General features: G+C 41.9%; 3 protein-coding genes and 1 long non-coding RNA gene across 8 annotated transcripts; 1 reads left to right on the top strand and 3 right to left on the bottom strand.

Moving 5' to 3' along the window:
• The first annotated feature begins 13 nt into the window (after positions 1-13).
• Positions 14-9,091, top strand: notchl (notch receptor, like). Its single transcript, XM_019878595.1, has 11 exons — positions 14-397; positions 2,080-2,224; positions 2,850-3,188; positions 3,558-3,790; positions 4,334-4,673; positions 5,438-5,577; positions 5,670-5,731; positions 5,824-5,947; positions 6,611-6,708; positions 7,266-7,588; positions 8,222-9,091. Exons 1-11 carry the CDS (start codon positions 343-345, stop codon positions 8,739-8,741), a joined length of 2,379 nt encoding a protein of 792 aa, XP_019734154.1. The 5' UTR covers positions 14-342; the 3' UTR covers positions 8,742-9,091.
• LOC109521030 (uncharacterized) lies at positions 736-3,659 on the bottom strand. 2 transcript variants are annotated; one of them, XR_002169269.1, is made up of 2 exons: positions 3,534-3,659; positions 736-1,612 (listed from the first exon to the last, which is right to left on the bottom strand). It is a non-coding gene; the product is annotated as an uncharacterized LOC109521030 (long non-coding RNA). The 2 variants fall into 2 exon arrangements; XR_002169270.1 differs by lacking the exon at positions 3,534-3,659 and adding an exon at positions 2,823-2,930.
• A 360-nt stretch (positions 9,092-9,451) lies between the features above and the next one.
• Positions 9,452-20,217, bottom strand: LOC109521009 (golgin subfamily B member 1). 3 transcript variants are annotated; one of them, XM_019878596.1, is made up of 12 exons: positions 19,921-20,217; positions 17,659-17,843; positions 16,463-16,903; positions 15,763-16,304; positions 15,169-15,306; positions 13,290-13,367; positions 12,364-12,480; positions 11,911-12,060; positions 11,649-11,816; positions 10,770-10,961; positions 10,512-10,703; positions 9,452-9,988 (listed from the first exon to the last, which is right to left on the bottom strand). In XM_019878596.1, the coding sequence occupies exons 2-12, from the start codon at positions 17,828-17,830 to the stop codon at positions 9,881-9,883; spliced, it is 2,298 nt and encodes a 765-aa protein (XP_019734155.1). In that variant the 5' UTR covers positions 17,831-17,843; positions 19,921-20,217; the 3' UTR covers positions 9,452-9,880. The 3 variants fall into 3 exon arrangements, with proteins under 3 accessions (XP_019734155.1, XP_019734156.1, XP_019734157.1); XM_019878597.1 differs by having other exon boundaries at positions 19,934-20,217; XM_019878598.1 differs by lacking the exon at positions 19,921-20,217 and adding an exon at positions 19,458-19,893.
• Positions 20,218-20,296: 79 nt separating this feature from the next.
• LOC109521022 (lysosomal thioesterase PPT2-like) lies at positions 20,297-25,010 on the bottom strand. 2 transcript variants are annotated; one of them, XM_019878620.1, is made up of 8 exons: positions 24,812-25,009; positions 24,341-24,494; positions 23,701-23,796; positions 23,519-23,626; positions 22,957-23,040; positions 22,204-22,288; positions 21,658-21,712; positions 20,297-20,933 (listed from the first exon to the last, which is right to left on the bottom strand). In XM_019878620.1, the coding sequence occupies exons 1-8, from the start codon at positions 24,962-24,964 to the stop codon at positions 20,790-20,792; spliced, it is 879 nt and encodes a 292-aa protein (XP_019734179.1). In that variant the 5' UTR covers positions 24,965-25,009; the 3' UTR covers positions 20,297-20,789. The 2 variants fall into 2 exon arrangements, with proteins under 2 accessions (XP_019734179.1, XP_019734180.1); XM_019878621.1 differs by lacking the exon at positions 21,658-21,712 and having other exon boundaries at positions 20,792-20,933; positions 24,812-25,010.
• Between the last annotated feature and the right edge of the window lie 206 nt (positions 25,011-25,216).

The raw sequence follows: 25,216 nt of genomic DNA, 5'->3' as shown, positions 1-25,216 counted from the left end.
TCTTGTTTTTTATATGTAAACGAAGTGTAAAACAGCGTCATTTTTGTAGAAATGAACTTTTAAAACAGCATTGTTAACACTGCATTTTTTTTTTCTTTTTTGCCAATGCATTTGACATTGTGAGTCACAGACGCTCTATTCTTCTGCACACAGTGGCAGGAAGTCGTCCAGATATCCGCAAGAGCCTCCGGGAAACAACAAAAATGAAAAGGTCTGGTGAACAAACTGTAGCGGGTGTTGCTTTGCGGAGAAGGTGCTGCTGCTGTTGTCAGCCCGATGAGCTATTAGAAGTGTAACACTGGATTGGCAAAAAGTGGTAGTAAGCAGCTGGATGTGTTGAAGATGACGTGGACTCTGCACATTTCCATTCTCCTAGGACTGAGCTGCACAAGACAAGGTAACGGTCTGGAAACTCCCAATCTTTGGATCATGTCATGCACGATTATATTATTATGGGGCAGGATTTTAATGTTTTCATTTTAAAACAATTGACAGATGAAAGAATGGAAAAAAGAAAAATCAGTTTTGTGGGGAAAGCTCTGATTTCAGACTGTTGCTCGATTGATGAATGGATGGATGATGGAAGGATGGATGGATGCCGACTGGGACTGAAAAATTAATCAAATTCAAATTGACATGAAAATGTAGTTGAGTGCAATTTTGAATGCGCAAAACCTGCAATTTTGAAAAAAAAAAAAGAAACAACAACTCCATTTGGGTCAGTTGGTAGACTTGGTTTTTTTGTAATAGATGTATAGTTTATTTATTTAGGTTCAGTGCTTAAGAAGTGCACTCAACGTGTTTACAAGTCATTGTTTCATGAAACATGAAAAGTTGAAAGCCCCAGATTTGGTTGCATTCTTGTTCTCATGTGATTTATGATTGACTGACTTATGTTTATACCATTATTACCATTATTGTTCAAGTGAATGTAAACAGGGTAATAAAGCTATTGCAAAATCTCAACTTTATTTATTACACATGACAATTTGACATTTCTGCACAGAGTTTAGCAAGGATCATGCGAGTCGATACACAGGATTTTCTTTTGCGGGCCACATAAAATGACATAGCAGGCCTGATCTGCCCCCTGGGCCTTGAGTTTGACACGAGTGCTATAAAGGATGTATAAATAAAAGTTCAATATTCGACATGTGATGAAATTAAAGATAGTAGTCAGCTTTTAAAAGTGCCAAAAGAAGATAGCTCTATATTTACAAGCGGTATACAGCAGAACTTCCACTATTGCACATGTCGAAAGTTTAAAAATTTTAGTTCAAGAAATGCGTGAAAATATATTCTTACACAGTCAAACACATGTCAATGTTCCATTTGGGTCATTGTTGTAATTGCAACTTGACTCTCCACCTAGGACGTTGTATGTTTTTAGTGCCACGCCCACCTGCCAAGCCCCATTGTCCCTCTCCATCACATACCCGGTCGCCACAGCAACCAACTCTGACCTTTATCCAGCGCCGTCTTGGTTTCCCGTTTGCTATTGGTTTCCCCTGGAAACTTCCTGTTGATGTCGGGTCCTCCTGGCCTCACTTCCTGTTCGCATTTAACACGCCAAGATCAGGAAGCACTCGTCACGTCTTGTACTGCATGCATGCTGAAAAACAATGAAAGACGTTATTTGTGTCACCCACGCAGATGGTGCGATTACAAAAGAAAAACACTCGGCATATTCGAATCAAGTAGACAAACCAGTTAAGTCACTTTTGGTGATATGGTCTCAAAATAAAATCTCAGATTTCTTTTTTTTTTGGGTTGTTCACAAAAATGATGGCATATATGCAACTCACAAAAATGAGGTCCATATAGAAAAAGCGTCAAGTTGAGCTTTTGGGAAAATGTGTTGCTTGAGGTTTCATAAAGGTTACTTATTATGTTGTCAACACTGAGATTTTGTAGCTCCTCTCTGTTTACAGCAATCCTCTCAGTGCATGCAGTGCACATCAGTGAGGAAGTGTTTTGAACTACAAAAATTGCCCAATAAAACCTTTCACATGAATAAACTTGAATTAAGTGAGAAAATTGATTGATGGCCCTGTTTGTTGGGCTTCTGTGTTTCCGCAGTGGTGTCCAGTGACCCATGGGGGCAGTGTCCCGCCAGCAGAAAGTGTAAAGACAAATTTGGAGATGGGTCATGTGACAGAGAGTGCATGGAGCCTGAGTGTCTCCGAGATGGAATGGATTGCCTCAAGGACAGGGGACACTGCAAGTAAGACTCTTTCATCACCTCAAAACCGTATAAATGGACTGTTGTCGCAGAAATAGAATGTTATTGATTTATTTTATTACCGTATTTTCATTAAAAAAAAATTCATTCAAGAAAAAAAAACCTTTCATTTTGTAAATTATTCATTTTTAATGTTTATTTCAATTATGAAATAGCATTTATTTTTTTGTGTTTTCATTTTATTTGAAACATTTGTGTCAATATTTAATTTATTTAAAAACTTCATCTTCTATATCAAATTAACAAAAATGATATTTTAATTAGATTTAACCTATGATTTTTATGTAAAATATTTCATTATTTTGTTTCATCATTATTATTTAATTAAAAAAATGTAAGCTATATTTTCAAATAAAAATATATTTACTTGTTGGAGGGCTAATTTTAATGTTATATATTTTTATGTATATTTATATTCCACCAAAATGCTTTTAAATTATCGTAAATGTAATTTTGAGTTGAATGTAGTTTTAAAAAAATATTTTTGAAAGCATTTTGGCAAAAAAGAAATAGGCCAGCATTCATTTCTCACTCGCTTCTGCAAAGTGTTGCCACGTTAAGATTGTGCAAGTGTCCTTACTAAATGTGACGCATTTTTGCTTCTTAGTCCAGGCCACATTCCGTATTGCCGCAACCACTACGCCAACTCTCAGTGCGACAAGGGCTGTGACAGCGCCGCCTGCGGGTGGGATGGCGGTGACTGCTACACTCATCAGAGCGCCCTGTGGGCCAAGGGCACCCTGGTGGTGCACGCTGCCATTCCGCATAAGGGGGCTGGCTCCACCTTTGCCAACACGTCGCTGCTGTGGGCCCTCAGCATCCTGCTGCGGACACCACTGGTGCTGAGGGGCTCTGCGCCACTCGCCGCAGACAGGAGCTTGTTCGACTTCGACCCCCAGCAGCTTGTTGATCTGCTAGCTCAGACATCAGCAGGCGATGCTAATGGGTGAGCGCTGCGCAAAAGGTTTTTGATTTGAGTAGGGATAATGGGTGTGTTACAGCTGCAGCTGTTGTGAAAGCACCATATAATAAAGATAGATTGAATAGTGCTTTAGATGAGGAAAACCAGTGGAACCAGTACGCAGCCCTGGGGTTCTCCATTTCTGCTCATTTCAATGCATTACAATCTTCTAATGAACAAATTCATATGTAAAGGTACCACTGCATATAAAAAAAATATTGAATTTCTATTGCATTTCATGAACGACATTTTTAATGATAATGCAATGAATGATACCAGATCATGAGGGAAAATGGGACAGTACAAGTCAATATTGGTATTTTTTCTTACCGCATGTTCAATAATGTCTCCCAGCTCGCTGATTTTTCTCCAAGTGGACAACCGTCCATGTTCCCGCCAGCCCTCTACCTGTTTCCCTCATGCCACTGAGGCGGCCAGCTTCATGAGGGCAGTCATATTGCGGAGGACCGTTGCCTATCCGGCTCTGCCGGACCTGAAGGCCGTCATCACCATTCGAGGTGTCCAGGATGAAATAGGAAGCCGGGACGAGCAGGAAGGGGAGGGAACCAGAAAACAGAATGTCAAAGGTAGCATTGTCAAATGCCGTTTCCTGTACGCACTTCAAAGCAAAATGACAGACTTCCTGTGTCTTTTCAGCCATGGCTTTTTGAGATTTGTTTTGTTATTCTTGTCGTGATAGACATTCCTACCAAATTGTTGCTCAAGGAAACGGGCTTTGGGGGCAGAATTTTCAAACTCAATTTATTTTGCATTTTAGCAACATCACCACATATATTGGCAGTTTGGCATGTGTGGCTTTTATTTAGCCTGTCCTACCCTGTAATTAAAAAAAAAAAAAAAGTGCTTACCTGAGCTGAGGCGCTTCATTCCATGTCTCCCTTTGCCACCATCTTATGCCATCTGTACGCAGTTATTAACATTTTTTGATGGCAGGCCTCAGTCCTTAGATTCTGCCAATAACAGGGTTTCACTATACTGTATGTGGTCCAAGTTGGTCGTAATCAGATAAAATCCCTTGAACAAATTTGTCTTCAAGGGCCTCTATAAATGTCCAAAATAACATATCACACCTCAGAGTTGACGCATTTCTCCATCGTTTTGTGTTAAAGAGCCAACGCCTGCGTGGCTGTGGGCTGTAGTTGCCATAGCCATGGGCCTGCTGCTGGCCCTGGCCCTGGTGGTCTTCCTGGTGGTGAGGCGTGTGAGGCGGCAGAGAGAAGGGAGCGGTCACAGAGCAGGAGGCCAGCGGGTGAGCCATCGCTCCACCACCACAGATGGCAACCCCAAGGCCTGGACGGCAACCGCCACCCAGCAGGAGGCCAAGGGGAGGCTGGCCCGGGAGAAGGACAAAGATAAAGACAAGACAGGTCTAAGAAAGAAGAAGAAACCAAAGGAGACCGAAAAGAAGAGGAGGAGGGAACCTCTGGGAGAGGACGCTATGAGAATGAGGTGAGACCAGTACGCACTACTTTCTAAAAGATAGGGATAGGTACTCGTACCTTATCCACAGAGAAGGTTTTAGACCCAGAAGGTAGGTACTATTTCTGAGAGAAGATCCTAGTTCCAAGAGAAAGTTATAAACCCCAGATAAGGTTTTAGTTCCAGGAGAAAGTACTAGTTCAAAGAGAAAGTTCTAATGCCCAAGGGCGGTTTAACTCCTTAGACAAGGTTTTTGTCCTGAGAGAAGATTCCAGTCCCTGGGTAAGGTTCTAATTTCAAGAGGTTTTAATTCAAATAGAAGGCTCCAGTCCTGAAAGAAAGTTTTGAGTTGCAGGAGAAAGTATTAGTTCTGAGAAGGTTCTAATGTCCGGTGAAGGTTATAGTCCATAGTCAGATTTTAATCCCAAAGGACTGTACTGGCACTGAGAGGTTTTATTGCCACAGAGAAGTGATTTGTTCTCATGAAAGTTGTAGTCAATAGACAGTGTTGTTTGTCAGAGAGGAGCTTCTCATCTCAGAGGAAGGGACTATTTTTAAAGCGTAAGGTCCCTAGAGAATGTTGTAGCTCAGAAAGAAGGTGCGAGTCCCAAGAGAAGGTTGTAGTCCCAAAGAGAAGATTGGAGTTCTCAGTTCTAGCCTTGAAAAAGGTTCCATTCCCCATAAAAGATTCTAGTCCTGAAGAAGGTATAAATCCCGAGAGAAAGTCACAGTGCTCAAAGAAAGGACGAGGCTTTTTGGTTTGCTGTACCTAATGTTGACCGTGTCCTCCTCAGGCCTCTCAAAAGAGACCAGGACATGGCCAGTGACACAGACTTCACGCAGAGCTCCTTGGAGGACGTGAGGACGGTTGGACGCCAGGAGGACAACAAACACTACAGGGCGGGAGGATCGCAGCCTCGTAGACCACCACCAGGTGAGGTTACAACCAACACAAGACATACTGTACATCTTACCGTTATAAGGAGATGCATGCGTTGATGTCAAAGTTTTTACCTTTTCCATCAGCTTCCTCCCTAGGCTGGGACCGGAACGCTATGCCTCCCCCTCTGCTCAGTCCACCTCAGCAGGTTTGTGCGCATGATTTTTATTTTTATCAGACTACTTTTTTTTTTTTTTGCTCATATATAAATGTCACATATGCTGTGCAATTGGTGGTCAGTCTGCTGAGTGGTGTGGCCCGGACGGTTCTGTGGTCTTGATCCGTGCGGTGCGCAGTGGACTGGATCGAGTAGTTCTTGAGCTGCTCAGAGCTGGAGTGTCTGTCAACAACACGGATCATACTGGTTAGATACTCAACACTCATTATCCTCATCAATTCATTGGAAATATAAATATGGATCTATAGTGAATATATAATAGTAGTAATATATTGCCATTTCAAGTACGCAATATTGGCAGCACGGTTTGAGAGAGTGGGCATATGAATGCTAAAATGCTAACAGTGACTGCTAACGTTAGCATGATCTTCCAGAAAGTCAAATACAGACTGTTTTTAGTCAGTACATACTTGGTGTCAAAAGTTTGTGAACCACTGATCAAGACAGTTGCTTTTTAGATGTCATGAAACATTGCGCAATGCATTCGTAACCTTCAAATGCAATGAAAAAGTCCACAGTGACCTTGGAGAAGAGCAGCATGTGGCGACAATTCCTTATGAAGACGGAGTAACTTACCTCCTTCTTCCTTCCATGTCTTCCCCTCTCTTTCTCCTTCCAGCCCCTCTGTTGCCTTGCTCTGACTCTGAACAAAGTTAATCAAGAAGCATTAACTTTGTTTCCTGGCATTGTCCCCCTCCTCTTGTCTTTTTCATATACGCCCATGTCCAAACACATCCCCCCTTTCTCGCTCTGGGCTCTGTTGTGTAATGGTTGTTCATAGGCTGACTTATTCACTCACTTCTTCCATCCCCATCCCTCTCCACCGGGAACGCACATTACCTCTCTCAGGGAGGTCGGCTCTGCACTGGGCGTGCTCAGTGAACCATCTCTCCCTGACCAGGACGCTCATTCGTTATGGTGCTGCTGTGGACCTGCAAGATAATAAGGTACACTTGGTTCGTCATGTTAACACTGCACCCCAAAGAAAATATAAATATTAAAAAAATGATGAATGCCTGTTTATCGCGAGCCATATGTTCCTGTTGCTTAACTGTATAGAGATTCTTATATAGTTTAAAGCCTCAGACGATTCAGAAACATTTGAACATCAAAACGTACGTAAACCTTATAAAACCATTTTTATTGTATTCCTTGCACTGGCATAGTTTTCTAAATCAGAAACTGTTTACTCCCTGTTGAAGTTTACTGTAAAACTGACACACAAAACACAAGACAAAACATGGTTGAGTGAACATTTTGGTGTTCGAAACAAAATGTTCACTCAACCTTGTCATTGACAGAATTTTGGATAGATGTTACAGGAAATTGTAAACCGTCACACAACTTCTACTTCGACACATGAAGCAGCAAAGAATACAAACTGAGCAGATACCACACGATGAAGCCAAAACATTTCTTTTATTTTAGGCAGAGGAGGATCAACCGGTTCAAATAATGGATAGATGTATAAACATGGTTTTACTGTACTGTATTTCACCACCAGGGTGAGACGCCGCTTTTCCTGTCGGCCTTCTATGGCTGCTACGACACCGCCAGACTCCTGCTACTCCACGGTGCCAACTTGGAGCTCCACGACCGCAGGGGGCGCCGCCCCGTAGATGTGGCCAGGGAAGGTTTGCACCACCAAGTCCTGGAGCTCCTGCTGGCCCACCAGATTCAGAGGGGGCCCACCACCATGGATGCAGCCAGCGACATGCTGTGGGAGGAGCGGGCGCTTATGTACTCTCCATGGGTCGGGACACAAGGACGGAGTGCATCCTTCTCAGGGATTGTGCCACATCGGGATATGACACCACCGCCACCAAGGTAAGTGTGAAACAGAGTGTGTGGGTGGTTAAAACCTGCTAAGATACAAGATCTACACTGTACAAAACATTTGCCATTTGCATTTGCAAATAAGTGGGCTAAGGACAGAGCCTGGGAGAACTCATGGTAAATATAACTCCTCACACAGGAGTCATCTTTCACTGTATCTGGCACCCTGCAGTGTGTCAAAATAGATGAATATGAAAAAAACAAAACAAAACTAATGTAACACAAGTGGGTTGAGGAGACTTGAAAACTTCTCCAATTAATCTTTTTTTTCTCCCAGTTTTAGTTTAGAGTAGTTTACATTTTATAATGTAACTGAAGTAGTTCAGTACAAGTGGGTGAACAACATAACTTTGGAGAACTCCATGTAAACCATTTGATTACAAGAACGCCATTTTTTTTTTTACCCACTGACTAAACCATTAGAGCATATCAATTTGTTTTTTCACTAATCACAGCGTTATCTGGTACTCAGTATAATGAGTGTAAATAGGAACTGAAAGTGTGCTAAAGATAGAACCTTGGGGTACTAATTTAATATTTTATAAATCAATTTTTGGCATAATTTGTCAAAGAGAATATATCCAAGGATAATATTTGACTGAAATTACCGGTATGTCTTTACAGTAACTGGTCCATGGGCAGCGTCCAATACCCATCCCCTCAAAACTGGCGACCACAGCTCAACCAATCAGCGACCGCTCTGGTGCCCCCCAGAGTCATGGGCCGCTCCCCTCGGCCCATCAGCACCTTGCAGGAGGTCACCTCAGAGGATGAGGACCGAGAGAGGCTGCAGGAAGCCCCCAGAGCAGTGACGCCTCACTTCCTATCACCGCAGCCCGCTCCCCGGCAGCGTTCCTTCTCGTGTACCCAGCATGCATTGCAGCGCCGCTCCAGCTCTCACCAGTTGGAACCCAATTACGTGATCGTGACTGAACGGACAGCCAATGAGCACATAGAACGAGTGATCGTGTCCCCTCCGCCGGAACCCGCGAACCAGTCGGATCACCAGACACTCATGAATGGCGGAAGCAACGACAGTAGCAGCGTAATAGAGCAAGCTAATGTTAGCGCTTCAGGATCGGAGCCCAAATCTCGGGGAGAGAGGTCAAATAATGCCAATGATGCCACACAAACGGCCTTGTAGAAAGAAGCAAACAGACCCATTGAACAATATGCAAATAAAGTGAACTCCTGTTTATCGCAGTGGATACGGCTCCAGCACGGGGTGCAAATATTGAACTGCAATACAGCAGGCGTTCACTGTAAGGATGATACTTCCTGTCCAAAGTCAGCCCAGTTCCATGCAGTGGCGTAGCATGGGGAAGGGGGGGGGAGTATTTTGTCATCTCACCTCAGTGCCATGATGGGCCCAAAGACGAAAATTTCTCACAATTTAGCCTCCTCCATTGGTCTTGTGTCACTCATTTGTTGGTCTTAATCATATTTCATCCATTATGCATTGATCGTTATATTAAATATATTTGCACAAAATGATTCCGACTTGTTTTTATCATTATACCTTACCTCAACTCTTACCATCAGTTTCCTCTTTGCGTCAGGGTCCACATCTACAACAATAAAGTCTGTTGCAACGTAGGCATGTCTAAGTAAACCCACAAAAAAAACATACAAAACGCCATGCCCGAAAACACATCGGAAGTGAGCCATTTATGTGAGCCTATCCCAGCTGTCTTCGGGCAGTAGCCGGGGGGACACCTTGAACTGGTTGCCACCCAATCGCAAATTGAGGAGATTTCAGTTCATAGTTCATTTCCAAAACATATGATGAACACACACACACACACACACACACACACACACACACACACACACACACACACACACACAGACGGAAACATTAGGATCAGAGTGTTTAATTCTCTTGAGGAAAAAATAGGCTAACTTCCCAGACATTACATTCACACAAAAAGGAACATTGAAATAAGTGCCCAGAAACATGCCAATTATAAAATCAAAGGAGCAAAATAACTCTTAAAAAAGCTAATTTTGGTGCAAAACTCCATTTTTTTTACAAAAGCTGATTTGACGCACAACCATCCATAGAAATTGAAAATTAAATTACAGTGATGTGCTAATTTTCTAAATCAAACGTCTCTTATTGGCTGAATCACTCGTTCTGAGGCGTACAGCTACATGCTGTACCCGAACCTGACAGGTCAAAGTGCAAACCTTTGGAGATAAATAGAACAAAATACACACCATGACAAGTAGTACCAATCTAAATGTGCAACATCTTCATCTGGTGGTTCATTTCCACGCCACTCACAGCGCATGTTGTACGGCCGAGATGCGGTCGTCTTGTTTCTTCTGCAAGTTGTGCTGAAGCTCTTCCACCTGACGGTCACGCTCCTCAGCGTTCTGCAGAATTTGCTATGATGGGGAGAAAGACAGTCATTCTTACACCTTGGCGTGAAACTTAACACATTAACGAAAACTCAAATGTTTGGCAATGAACGCATTTAGTTAGTGTCAAACTTAATAAAAAAACGAAAAGAGATTTACATTCTGTATTTAAAACCACAGAACTTTGCCTTGAAGTCCGCTAGCTTAATGCTAACAAATAATGGGAAACGCCCTCGACGGGCTAATAAATGCATCAATGAAGCAGTGTTATCAGTCACGCTTTAAGCAACGGCAAATTGAACACAAGAGGTGCAACGACGCAATATAATCATACTTAAAGATATATATTCTTTATCCTCGGCGAACCCCGCCCCCCAAATATTACTGCAGTTACCGAGTCACCTCCAGTAGTTGGGAAACTTTTCTTTGTGTCTGCATGACTACACCCTCATCTCTCACAAGGGATTTTTTTTTTTTTTGCGGAACTATCTAGGTCCACTGTATTAAAAAAAAAAAAAAAAAAAAAAAATCACTGTATAGTGATTTGTACCAGTATGATTCGGTCCCTTTTCTCCAGACTGTCTCTCAACTTCCTCTCTGTGCTCTCTCCGTCCTCTCGCTGGTTGTTTCGCATTCTCTCTGCCTCCTTCCTGCGCCGCTCTTCATTACGCAGCGCCTGCCTGGCATCCGTTAGCCGAGCAGTCAGGGATGACGTCGTCCGATCATAGCTCTCCTGCTGACTCTGTTCATCACATTCCGATTAAAACCCAAACATTACACTTTTCCTTTCCGACCCAGTGCCTCGCACCTGAACGACGTTCTGATACTCTTGCAGGGCGGCAGTGAGTTTGGTGACCTCCTGGCACAAGGTGGCGCTCTGTGTCTCTCGCTCCTCCAACATGGCTGCCAGGCGGCTCTCCTTGTCCCGGAGCTGGGAGGCCAGGGATGCCTCAGCCCCGCCCCCCTCTAAGCCTTGGCAAATTACGGAATCAGAGAGAGCCTGGGGAATGTAAAATAGTTAATGATTACAGAAGGCACAGTATGACTCAGGGAAAATTGTGTTATCTTTTAAGCACAAGTAGTATAAAACATTTAATATAAAAATAGCAATCTAACAAAGACATTTTTTAAACACTTTTTTGTATGAGTCATCAGTGTATGGAAGATTAATTCTAATCATTAAAAGTTTTAATGAGCATTACAAAGGAAAGATATGTAACTTAACATAGAATTCTAAGTTTAAAAAAAAAATTAAGATATTATTTTCTATTTTCTCGAAATACTTTTAAATGTGTGTTTCTTAATTTATTACAAGAAATGATTACATTATTTAATTTATTACAAAAATAGAAATAAAAGAAACACGTCAGTATTTTATTTATTTCCATGTTAAATTAGTATTTTATATATTTCCATGTTTTATCATACATTTTCACGATGAGATTCCTTCATGGGAGAAAAAAAAATAAAGTGGGGAAAAATATGCATGAACTAATGGACAAACATGTCACTTGCAAATATACGATACAAATAAAGAGAAGACACATTTTTGTGTTTACTTTAATTATTTACTTATCATTCATGAAAACGCTTGACTATTAAATTAATATTGATACAAGTAAAATCAAATAAAATATTGTAAAAAATAAATCAATACATTTTGAGGGTTGTTTTTGTCCATTTGTACCTGAACATCTTTCATACAGCTCTCCAGCTCCACCTTGAGGACTCGGACCACTTCTTCCTTCTCGTGCATGGTGGCAGCCAGGGCTCTCTCCCTCTGCCTCCACACCTCTCTCTCCTTCTCCATTTCCAGCAGGAGGCGCTGTTTCTCGCCCAGGGCCACACGCAGATCCTGGAAGGAGAATGGAAAGTACATGGAAAAAGTTTGAACAGGGAAACCTTAGGATAAAGGTACATTTTCTCATATAGTTCAAAAATGAGATTACATCTATGATGTCCTGGTTGCACTGCAGCACCATGTTGAGCGTGTCCAGGTCTTTCTCGCGGTCTCCTGCCGCCTTTCTCAAGGAAGCCACCTCTTCCCCAAGATGCCGTTCTTTCTCGACCAACTCACGGACAAAACTCTCCATGGTAACCTGGGTGAAGATTACAGAAAGTCACATCAAGTGTAACATTTGTGTGTCACAATTTTTTATTATTTTGTACGAGTACAGTTCCGCCAAGGGGATGATTTGTATTCGCACCCTGAATTCCCAAGTAGGAGTTAATCAACATACGAGCGCTGAAATTTGTCCAAAATGTTTTCCAAAATGTGTCATGTCAACTGGTGGAACTGGTGTTCAGGGCAATTTTATTTTTATTTTTTTTAATTCTCCAGGGAGTTCCAATAAATGTTTCGAGGTTGCGATGTTTGGTGTTTATCAGTCAGGTTCACTAACCTTGTTGTCATTGACAATATCTTTCAGGTTCTCGCTGAATTTGCTGGCGATCTCGTCTGCTAGCTGGCTTTTACCTCCGCCCTCCACACAAACTCTTCTGGTCACACTCATGAGCTCCTGAGGATGAGGACAACATGCACGCATAAGCACACACGTCATTTACCAAATGAGGAACAGGATAAACAAATCAGGCCGTCTACTTGCTGGAGGCATCTATGTTGTGTTCGGAGTCATTCACGTTGTGTATCAAATGAGAATTACTTGTGTATTTGAAAAACTACCTTTGTCTTTAAATCTGTCAGTTTAATGCTAAAACATGATGTGTTGCCGTGTTATAATCCTTTAAGCAATGGACATTTGAACAAAAACAGTGCTGACATAATACAACAATACTCACAGGGATACATTCTGTATCCTCTGCAAGTAACGACAACATTAGTGCAGTTCACTCAGGAGCTGAGCCGCCTCCATGTATACCCAAATGGCTTTTGCTGCCCCCAGGTGGCCAAGGTAGGAACAACAAAAGGTACCCAACTAACCTACCTCATGTCAATCATGTATGTTAATGTATGTTTCTGTAAAAAACAATACCATAGAATGCTATTTGTCTCTCTCTCTCTCTCTCTTTTATTTTTGAGAGGTGAGGCTGAAATGGATTAATGACCTTTACATTACTAAAAAACTGATTTGAGATATCGTATTGAAAGACGGGGTAACCTATGCCCACTTCACATTCCAGCAGCCCTCCAAAATGGCTGACTTGCTATGTAAGCCACTTTATAGTGGATAAGGAATGATTCCCCTTTGTTCTTTAATAACAAAAATACTTCCAATGTTCCAGCAAGCATGAAGAGGCTGGCGGGCACATAGACAAACAACATTCCAGAGAGCTTAGCATCTGTCTGTCTGTCCTCATCCTCTCTCACCTGGATGAGCCGATCCCGACTGTGCAGGCAGCGAGCGAAGCCAGGCAGCAGGGAGGCACCGTCCTCCTCGCGCACAAGCTGGAGGGAACAAGACCAGAAATGTTTCAAGCTAGGGTTAGCCTATCAAACCATGGTTAGGGTTTCCAATTCGAGCCTAAGGCCTTCAGGGTTACAAAACGGGGTTAAAGTATCAAGATAGGGTGCCAAGGCTTCACTTTTAGGGTTAAAATCAGGGTTAGGGCTTCAATTTGGGGTTCTAAACCAGGGTTAGGGTAGCAGGTTATGTTTTTAAAGTAGGGTTTGAATTTGGGATGGGCGAGTATTGATACCCGGGTATCGGGCCGATAGCAGCCTTATATCAAAATATTGGGGATTTGTGAAAGATGCAAAAATATCGGACATTAAGTCTTCCTTGCCAGTAGTTGGTGCTGGACTGTGGCCGTTTGACACGATGGTGAATCATCATGCGCATTCAAAAAACAGAACGGTCTTTGTTTGGAATTATCTGTCATTGTGTTCACTGAAATTTGATGCATCATATGTACTAGTGGTATCAGTACCTGGTATCGGAGAAAATACTCTTATTGGTATCGAACATCCCAAATTTGAAGCATGTTTCAAACTAAGATTATTGTTTTGAAATTAGAGTTTGACGCCAATTATGGAGTTTCAGTCACCATTGGGTTTCAGGTTAGGGTTTCAAACCACGATGAGGATACAGACTTATTATGTGAAGAAACGGTTAAGATTTCCATGCTATTTTGACTCACACCTTTTTGAATACAAAATAAAGAAATGCATCAAGTTGCAAATTTGCATGCAAACCATAGCGATTAGGTAACTTGTTCAAACACGTTTTGTGTCCATTCACGCACGTTCCTTATTATGTCTTTTTTTTCTTTTTCCTTTTTTTTTTTTTGAACAGAGATATGTGTCTTTTGTCCCACTAATAATCAGCCCGGGGCAAACTCCACTGGTCTGCCAGGATTCTACTAAGAGTGTGTGTGTGTGTGTCTGTGGTCTGTATGTATAAATGATCAAAAAAAAAAAAAAGTGCGGCACACCCTTCCCGGGGCAAAACACACAATGCCAACACCTTTCATTCCTTCATATTGTGTACTTGCGTGCGTGTGTCAATAATGCGCTAAGTGGGCGTCTGCTGTGTGTTGTATAATAATAACCTGCCATTCTTTTTGGCACACCTGCCCAATTTTAAGACGAATGAATGTGCAATGTCGTGTATGTGGTTAAAAAGCTGCTGTACCTAATGAAGTGGACTACACACTGAAACTTTGAATTGGTTTGAAAAGAAGGTTGGGCCTTCAAACCGAAGTTCTGTGTTCAAATTAGCATTTCAAGCTAAATTTAGGTTTTCAAATTAGGATGTCAAGCTTGTGTGATTGGTTTCAAATAATGGTTAAGGTTTTAAATTTGGATTGGAACTTGAAGCTATTAGTGTTTCAAGTATGTTTAGTGTTTCTAATTAGGGTTTCAAGTAAAGGTTACGGTTTCAAATCAAGGGTGGTCTTTCAAGCCTGGGCTGTGGTTTCAAATTAGCGTTTTAAAAATGGATTAGGGTTTCAAAGTAGGGGTTCAATCCTTGGCTGGGATCGTGGTTTCAAAGTAGAGTCTCATTCCGGGGTTAAGGTTTCAAATTGGGATTAACATTTTTGAATTAGGGTTTCAAGACAGAGTAAAGGTTTCGAATTGGGGTTAGGGATTCAAACTAGAGCATCTGCTCGACATTTGGCTGTCGAGCAGATGCTTTCAAACCTGAGATTCATCACTGGGTGAAGTATTTACGTGTATTAGGGTTTCAAGACGGTGATATGATTTGAAGTTTGTCATCATGAAATGAAAAGCCTTTATGAGCGCTTACATGCATCCAATCCTGGGTACCGTCATCCTGGGATGTTTTGGGTTCCAGTTGGGCCTCAAGGGTCCTGACGCGGGTCTCCGCCTGGTCCAGCTGCCCACGCAGATGCCTGATCACTTGGTGGAGCCTGCGAGAAGCGCTCTGCTTGGACAAACAATTCGGTGTTTAAACAGACGGGCAATTGAGAAGTTGTCCAAACGAGCACACAGCAGCTCAGCTGTTACCGGATGTAACAAACTGTGTCAATATTTACCGTTTAGGAAGATGTTTGGGCTTCTCTGCGCTCATCGCAGAAACACATTTTAACTTCTAAAGGCGCATTACACACATCCAAGTACGGGTTCGAAGCCAAAATTATGGTTTCCAATTAGCCTAATATGTCACCATTTGACAGATTAGGTTTTGTAGTTTTTTTTTGTAGCCATATGATTTCATTGCCTGCGACTCGCCAATTGACATTGGAGCAGCATTGCAAAATGGCTGCCCAAACAAGCAAGAACATTTCTTTCCCTGACAATAGTTCAGCGCCAGTTTGAGAAACTGTGGAGCAACATTACGGCCATGAAGCTTCTCTGTGAATTCCAATTCCTGACCCACCTGCTTATGGAGCGGCACGAACTCATCCTTCATCTCCATCAGAACATCATCATCCTCCTCCTCTTCTCCATGGCGGTGATCGCCATTCTCCCCAAAGCTCGGGCTCTTGTTCACCACAGGGGACGTCATCTCACTAGAACTTCTCCTCTTGCTCCTCCCAACCAGAACAGGAATCCTGCTCCCGGCCGGCGAGCGGACTGGACTTGTTCCCAGATGATGGAGCACAATGAGGAGTGAGGAAGTGATCGAGCAGTCGCCGGGTGAGTCCGATGGTTCGCAGTCGTCCAGGGAGTCTAGAGACTGGATGGATTGGGTCCTAAGGGAGAAGGTGGATCCTGCCAGCGAGGAGGGACTGGAGCAGGTGGACGAGATTCTCTGCCAGTGGAGCGGCATGCTCTGGGATTTGTCCCGAGACAAAGGCAGAGGAGAGTGAGCCTGGAACGGCATTCGGCGAGGAACTCCGCACACCGACTCGTAATCCGAGTCGGACACGCGCAAAGCGTCGCAGCCTTCGCAGTTTTGACCCTTTCGGCACCTTTTACCTGCACGGCGCACAAATGAAGAAAGACATTTTAGGCCAGGAGTTTGGTCCTCATTTTTTGTCATGTCGCGGGCTACTGAAAAATGGATGGCGGGCCCTCAAATGGCCCCAGGCCGTCGTTTGGACACCCCATGTTGTAAAGTGTTTAAAGCATGTTACCTGTTCGTATAAAGTAAGGACACGTGTCCCACTTGTCTGACCAGCACTCGTACTCAGCCAGAGCCATGTTGTCCTTCAGCAAGTCCCTATAGTCGTCCTTGTCCTCATCGCCGCCCGCTTCCTCGTCCTGCTCCCGAGGGTGCCTGTGGACGTAGTTGCTCCGCACCCAACGCCGGACACTGTCTCGCTCCTGAGTCAGCTTGTTGAGCCTCTCTGAAGACAGCGCCCTCACCCTGGCGATGACCGCGTCGAACCGAAAGACACGCTCCAAGACGCCGGTGCACTTGCCGCACACGAACTCCCCACGACCGGTGCCACGGCACAGCGGCTTACCCAGGATGTGCGTGAGAACCGACAGAAGGTCCAACGACTTGGACGGAGAGTTGAGCGATAGCTGGGACTTCGACAAGGAAGACGACGAGCCCAGGGAGATCATGCTTCCTGCGGAGGACACACGCATGTTGACCAAACTGAAATTAGGGTTTCCACTCAGGATTGAGGCATCAAATTAAGGTTGGGGTTTCAGATTAAGATTTGAAGGCAACATTAGGGCTTCAATTCATGGTGTGAAGCCCAGTTACGATTTCATGTTATGGCTTGAAGCCTACATTAGAATTTTAAATTGGGGTTTAAAGGCTGGGTTACTGATCAAAATATTTTTAAGACAGATTGGTGTTTAAAATTAGGTTTTGAAGCCTTGTTTAGGTTTTCAAATTTGTGTTTTAAGACAAAATTAGGGTTCAAAAATACGGTCTTTGGGTCGGGACTTAGTTAGAGTTTCAAATCTTGATTAAGGTTTGAAATTAGGATTTGGAGACAAATATCATTGGCTCAAATTGGCTCAAATTAGGGTAGCAAAGCCTTGGTTGGGGTTTCAAATGAAGTTCGATGCAAAGGTGATGTTTTGAAGCCAATATTAATGTTCAATGCAAATTTCAGGTTTTAGGACAGGTTTATGGTCTCGATTTAGAGTTAACAATTATGGTTGCAAGACGGGGTCAGGTTTTGAAACAGAGGGCTTACCAATTAAGATTTCCAGACAACAGTAGGGTTTCAAATTAGGGTTTCAAGTCAGGGTTAAGGGTACAAAGAAAGGTTAGGTGTTAAAAGTAGGGTTTGAAGCCAACATTAGTGCTTTAAATAAGTGTTTCAAGTGACCTAAAATAGGGGAATTGAAATAAATAAAAAAAACTCACCCCAAGGACTATTTGGAGAAGACTGTGACAAGGTTGTTTCTCTCAGTGACCTTGTGGGGGTCTGAGGCTGACTCGACTTCCTGTGCTGGACCCCAAACAGCCAACGCCTTTGGTTACCCTGAAGAACTCCTCCGCAAATTAAACACAAGTCATTTGGGCCTCGGGACGACATCCTGGCAGCCGCTCTAAACGCACAAAAAATAAATACTGACTTGAGTTTGCGGACTCACCGGAAACACTGTAGACTTGCTTGATACAGCTGAATCAGTTCACTCACGGACTCAAATCAACTAGCGATCGGATTTGCTGCAGACTCATTTGGTGCACATACTCAGTAGAGACATTTCAATCAGTTCACTCACAGTCAGAAGTGGGCAAACTGCTCGTAAACACAGATATTTCAATTGAATCACTCGAGTCAAGGGATTCACTGATTCAATGGAATCGACTCAGTCACTGAGTCAAGATCACAAGCTCACCGGAAACAACGCAGAAGCGCAGACTGATAATTTGGGTCATTGATCCAACTTAACTGACTGAGATGATTCAGATGAGTGATTGAGTTAGCAGGCTTTTCAGAAGCACTGCAGGTTCAAGTAATTTAAAGAAAATTGAAATAATTGGATTCACTGACTCTAGTCAGCATGCAGAGGGTTCCGTTGAATCTGTTCACTCACTACGCAGTAGAAATTAACATGAATCAGTTAAATTCAATCAGTGACTCATGTTAACAGACTCACTTAAGTGAAATATTACAGGTGCAACAATAAATTAATTATTTGACAACTAATCTATATGTACTCTAATTTATAGATAATCTATTTTTTAACTTAAAAATATTTGGAAAATTGATCAATCATTTAGAGACCTAGTTTTACTTTAAATTTCATCCATTCAACATTAGCCTTCCTGTGGAGTTTGCATGTTCTCCCCATGCCTTCGTGGGTTTTCTGCGGGTACTCCAGTTTCCTCCCACATTCTTAAAACATGTATGGCAGGTTAATAGAACACTCAAAATTGTCCCTAGGTGTGATTGTGAGTGTGAATGGTTGTTTGTCTATGTATGCCCTGAGATTGGCTGGCAACCAGTTCACTGTGTCCCTCGCCTATCGCCCGAAGACAGTTGCCATAGGCTCCAGCATGCCCGCGACCCTCGTGAGCATAGGCAAATGAGAAAAATTGATGGATGGATGGATACTCATCAATGGCAGTGAATGAGAGGAAATAATAGTTAGTTGTGTAAGCTTTTGTTAAATTGTTAATTATTATCATTTTATATTTGAGCATTATATTCCTTTATGTTACATTTACCTAAATTATATTGTGTTTAATACTTTCTGAAATATTCTTATGTTGCTTGCATCTGATTGGTGAAGAAAAGCAGGAAGTATGATCGTTACCGGAAGGGGGGGTGTTCGTTCGAGAGTTACGAGGCAGACGTTAAAAAAATAAAATAAAATAAAAAGAGCTGTGTTCAAACGAAGTCCATCTCCCCTTTTTGCCCATCCCGAACGTAGAGCAATCCATCCCAAAACCTACGAACCCCTCAACTTACAGTTGTATCCATGAAATACACACAAACCGGTTGGTGTTTTGTTATGCAGCATAAATATATTTGTGACAAAGTAAAATAGAGACAATATTGATCACAGACTCGAGCGAACCGGATAACTGTAACGAGCAACTCAAAGTACTGTTCTCGAATCGTTTGAAAAACGAAACAAGTTTACCAGTGTTAGACAAGTCAAAGTGTGGAATATACTGCTGGCCTTTCAAAATAAAAACGAAAATGACATCACCACTGAGGTTTTCCATTGATAGCCGTTCATTATTGTTTGTAGTTTGATCGATACATTGGTAAAGACTGACGAAACAACAAATTCCTCCTTCAGAGTCACGAGTTAAAAAGTCTCAGTCGATGTTCACACAAGCACTACCACGAAGCGACACGTTGACTTTTGAACACACAAATAATCACGTTTTCCCTGAGCGCGCTCCGGAATCTTAGACGCCGGAACACTTTTACCGTCACTTCTACGGCTATAAACGCATTTTCTTTTGCCTTACAGTGCAGACATCTGTGCAAATTTAAAACGACTCACACGGTCACACAAACTTTGACAGAAAACAGCTGTCAAGTCAGAGTGTGGGCTGTATGCTTCTTCCGAGGGTACCTGAAAGCACCGTGCGCGCGAGAAACTAGAGCCACGTCGTTACCTTTACAAGGTAGCAAGTGTTCCTGTTCTACAAAACAAACTTTACCTTAATAGCTGACGTTCTCTCCGCTTGGGAAAAGTCCACCAGACGACGAAGTCTTCACTCCCTGTGACTTATTAAACGAAGAGCACCCATAAAAGTATTTGCCTCCCAGCGGAGAGAAAAAGAAAATCTCCACCACTGCCTTAAGTGAAGTGAAGCGGCTCAACTTAGCTCGTCTCACTGTGGAGGAGAGGTGGTGGGTGTCACCTTGTGTTTACGTCACCAGGCCTACCTGAGAGATCCATCGTGCCAGCAAAATGAGGTTTCAATGTGGAATCCTTAATTTATGCTGAATATTTTATGTCATAATCAAAACTTTAAACCCGAATTTAAGATAAATACACGTTTCCCTCCAAAATAAATTAAAATCAAAGCTAAAAAAAAAAAAATCACAGTTTTTATTTTTACCATGCAATTACAAATCTAGCAGTGAGAAAACTTCAGTGTTTTCATGGTGATTGCATGTCAACATGGTTCATTTGTTCCTATAAGAAAAGCACGCATAGCAAAATATATGTTACATTCTAAATCTTTTTTTTCGAATACTGTATACATTCCTTTGGAAGAAATCACTCTTGGATTTATATGTATAAGGAGTTATGATTTTTTCAGAAAAATACAAAGAATCCTGGTACATCAATGATGTTTTTGTTTCCTCCCTTTTTTTACTGCAGTATCGTCATCTGCATTCATTTGGAATGGCGGATGCTTATCCCTTACGGAAAGCCATTTGAATTTGTGTTCCATATCTTTCCTATGTTCTGAATTGGCCTACTAGAAAGGACAAAGAGCATAATACATGGACATAAAGCTGGACATAAAGGCTATCTAATAAATCCTCAAACACGTCTCCATTGTCCCCCTCTCTCCGATCAAGTGAGCCAATTCTCGATGCAGTCCGTGAACACGGTGAAGTTGGAGTGCCAGTGTATGTGCTTGACGCCGGCACGGAGGCACAATGACAGGTCACCGCGAGCGCTCAGCGTCTTCAGCCCGAAGGTGTCATTCCTGTAAAACTGTCCGCATGCAGACAGAGCAAACAGCAAAGCCACAGGCATGTATTATTTATCCTCTGCGAAAAATGACTGATATTACTGCATCTTAGATGGATGGTCTACTTCTGTGTTTCATCATCACGTGTACATTTTATTGTCTCGATGTATTGTACTGCCACCTGCTGGCCAAATCTTACACTGCAGCTACGCAATGTCCATTGAATTAATGCTTGAAATTATTATGCTTAACTGGTTAATTCTTGACATTCTATTTAATTTTTATCACTGTATGATTTTCTAAAATACAGTACTGCATTGTTTCAATTCTAAACATTCTTGTGTTTGTGTATTCTGGAGTATTTGGGGAGATTGAACGATATATAGAAAAATAATTAGATGACATTTCCATTCATTTCAGTGGTGACTGATGTTATGAGGTGAGTGTTTTGAATTTTTATGTAATAATAAATCATACATCTGATATCATTTACTGTAATACATATCAGTTTGTTGTTTGTGTTTGTTTGAAAATACACAAGAAGAGGTTGATGGGGAAAAAAGATTGCATATTAAATCACAATCACAATATTGAGGCGTAAATTGTTCAGTTATTTTTCAAAATCGTTCTGCATTAATATACATGAATGAACATGAAGCATTGTTATCTCTATAAATGCGGATGTCGTGGATGGGAACAGGGAACAGGAACAGTGAAATGAAACTCCAGAGTCAAAGCACCGGGTACCTCTTGGTTCCTCATTTCCACAACATGCTCTTTGCTGTCATAAAATCCAAAGTGGCTGCAAAAAAAAAAAAGGAAATGGCCATCAACATTTAAACACCTGAATGCCACAACTAAGCACTGCTTTATTTTAAGAACTTGCACCTGATGTCTAACATCCTCTTTATTGTCACCAAGTGGTTTCACTTTGAGAAATCTTTGGTACCATGTATTGATAGTGTGCTTTTAAATAAGAGAACCTTCATTCCAGAGTCAATGTTTGCTTTAAAAAAATATAGTTGAAATGTGAGGCCCTTGCATTAAGGCTTCTAGAGCGTTGATGACTATTTTGGAATATACACCACTGAAAAATAAGAAAAAAGGTATATCCCTCATTTGCTCACAACTTAAAAACTGCACAAAAACATCCTCCCCTTTTTAAAGAACATATGCTTTTTTTTTAATTACCCTGAAATATGAATGTGTTATCATATTCTTTGGATGTCAAACACAAATGTTTTCAGTCCACCTATCTTTGAATAATGCAAATGGGAGAGACAAGTGTCAAACCTTGACTGCCAGGGAGTGATGACGCCGTCGTCCGGTCCGCCAATCAACACCAGCTTCTTGATACGTAGGAAGTTCTCCCTCCAGGCTGAGATAAAGACATATTAATATTATTTATCATTATCAAAAAATAAACACACAGGTAGTGTTGGAAATTGCTCCTTATCCACCATGTTCTGCATTATATACAAAGTAGTTAGTTGGCTATTATGTAGTGCTGTTGGGTTGTGATTTATTGGTTTAATATTTTAATCGAGCCCAAACGTAAATAGGAAAAAAAAACCTCAATGAACAAATCCCTTTAAAAAGGGCTTGGTCCAATAGAAGTTCCTCCTTTCAATTCAATCCTTGGCACCAAAATACCACAAGATGGTGCCAAAGCACCAATTTTAGATTTGACAGGGCTTTGGCCTGAGCACAAAAACTCATTCCCTACCCTTGAATCACTGCATCTGGATTTTTGGCAAACTTTTTACTCAACAACATAGAGTGAACACCCACATATTCGCAATTTGGCTTGATGTTAGCTTATCGATGAGCCATATGTGAAGATGGTTTGTTTGTGTTGAATAACTACTGAATACAGTCGTTTAGGTACACTTGTGTATGTTTATGTTTGAGTGAACTACCACTATGTAAACATCTGGTGATAAGGGAGTAGGGAATGAGTGAATGATTCTCAGCCAAGACATTGTGTGTTATGTATGCTTTATGATACAATATCAGGATTTGCGAATCATGTGCGACCCCACTTACATTTCAGTTTGCTGTGAGGTGTGTCACCATTGAGCAGTGGAAGAAACTTGTTGTTCTTCAGGTAACTGGATCTGTGGTGTGGGTCTGTGGAACATAGACAAAATTATTATTCAAATTGATGATTGTTATCCCAATGTCAGGGTTTCTTGTAATGATCCCTGTGGGACACCATAAAACAACCTTTTCATCCATCCCTTTACTGTAGCGCTTGTCCTTGTTATGGTGGCGGCTGAGCTGGAGTCTATCCCAGCTGACAGGATGAAAAAGGGCACTACCGCTCATGTTTAACTTTTGACATCATACATCAACAAATCTTGGCTAATTTGTGCGGTTACTTATTTATTCATTCCTAGTTGTCTGACCTGCAATGTGTGCTTATTGTATGGCTGTTGTATTATTTGTGCTCTAGACAGTCTGCTATAATGTTGCTTAACCCAGGCCTATTGTGAGACCACCTAAGCAATTCTAAGCAAATACAAATACACTATCCATCCATTCATCTAATTATTACAGAATAATCCATATTGAAGTCATTTAACTCTGAGCTCTGTAATTTGCTCACCATTCCAGTACTGGCAAATGGACACTTTTTGTCCCACTCTGTTGTAGCAAACCCTAAAGACTGTGGTTTTCATGAAGGAGGGAAACACCCGCTGCAGATAGTCCGTGTCTGTGCGAGACAACAGCACTGAGATGAGTTTCGCATGATGGGCACATGCTGTGAGCTGTGCTTTGCTGTCTGACCTCCGTACTGGCCGGCCAGGGGCGATGACAACGCGATGAAGGTGTGGATGTTGTGGTTGGGCATGGTGGAGAGGAGGGCTCGACATATTAGACCACCTTAGGAACATGCACAAAACCAGTATTTCGTCATTGTTAATAATATACATGTATAGGACTGTTCATGTTACTAGTTAAATGTCATTTGAGAGCAATTGCAGTATTTCTTAATTGTAATGCCTTTGACCAAAAATATTAATGTACGTACCTTCAACACATCAGGCTGCTCTATGAGGCAATGTAATAATTGTTGACTTGAAAAATAATAATACAAATGCATAGAAATACAGAATATGAAAAAAAAACGATAAAATGACTGAATAAATCTACTACCTAATAAAGTGGTATTTTTTTCTTGTTAACTCACATCCAGACGCACATGCACACACGGAAACACACTCGCACACAAAGTGATGAAAGGGTGTGTTTGTGGTTTGGCTAACCTTTGTTTATCTCATCATCTGACTTCAGCTTTAATCATCAGTTCAAATATTTTTGAAAGTGTGTGTGTGCGTGTGTGTGTGTGTGTGTGTGTGTGTGTGTGTGTGTGTGTGTGTGTGTGTGTGTGTGTGTGTGTGTGTGCGACTGTGCGTGTGTACTTTACCTTGTGAAAAACACAGCATGTGTACCCCATCAAGTGCCTTCATCATGATGGGCTCAATGGCCAGGTGGAAGCCTTGCACCTGCTTCCATAGCGGCTTGAGACTGGACATGTGGTTGTACATGTCCACCACCGTCACCTCTGTGCCAGGATGTGTCTGTAATGAGGAGAAATTCCCATTCCATTCCGCTGTTGTGTGTTGATTCAACCCAGCTAATCCACAAAGAAAAATAATGACGGTAAATAATAAAATAATCAATAAAAAAGTTGCTGTTGTTGTGATTATTAGAACATTTAAATGTGTTCTTAAATGTATTTTCACTTAAATATAATTGGTTATGTGTTCTAATGACAACAATTATTGAAGACATTTCCCATTTGAACACACACACACACACACACACGTGCACACGCACGCACGCACGCACGCACGCACACGCACACGCGCGCGCGCATTGAATCTAATAATCTGACCTTTTTAATGAAGAGAACCATCTTTTGGAATTGTTTGGGTCCATCAAATAGACCATGCACGATGATGACCGGCCGGTAGCCGTCGACTCGGCCCCTGGGGAGCAGCAGGACCGGCACCAAGAGAAGCAGGATAGCTGCAATCGGAGTTGTCATCTTGGAAGTGATCTCTGTTCGGTTGTGTGGTTCCTTTTCAATACTGTATTTGGTCGCGAGTGTGGTGGTGGGTGGGAGCACCGATGACCATCTAGGTTCCGACTTCTTTTTCTTTTTTGACAATGAAATTTAGAATTGAAATTGTGTACAACGTCTATAGTTTTAAGATTACACTGTAAAAAAAAAAAGTAATTCGAATCCCACCAAAGTTTGATCGAAAAGGTACGATGATGATTTTCTGGTTGTTTCACC

This window comes from Hippocampus comes, unplaced genomic scaffold (assembly GCF_001891065.2).
Source record: "Hippocampus comes isolate QL1 unplaced genomic scaffold, H_comes_QL1_v1.1 scaffold315, whole genome shotgun sequence".
Lineage (NCBI taxonomy): Eukaryota > Metazoa > Chordata > Actinopteri > Syngnathiformes > Syngnathidae > Hippocampus > Hippocampus comes.
The sequence above is the reverse complement of the archived record's forward strand: the minus strand, read 5'-3'. Positions and strand labels throughout refer to the sequence as shown.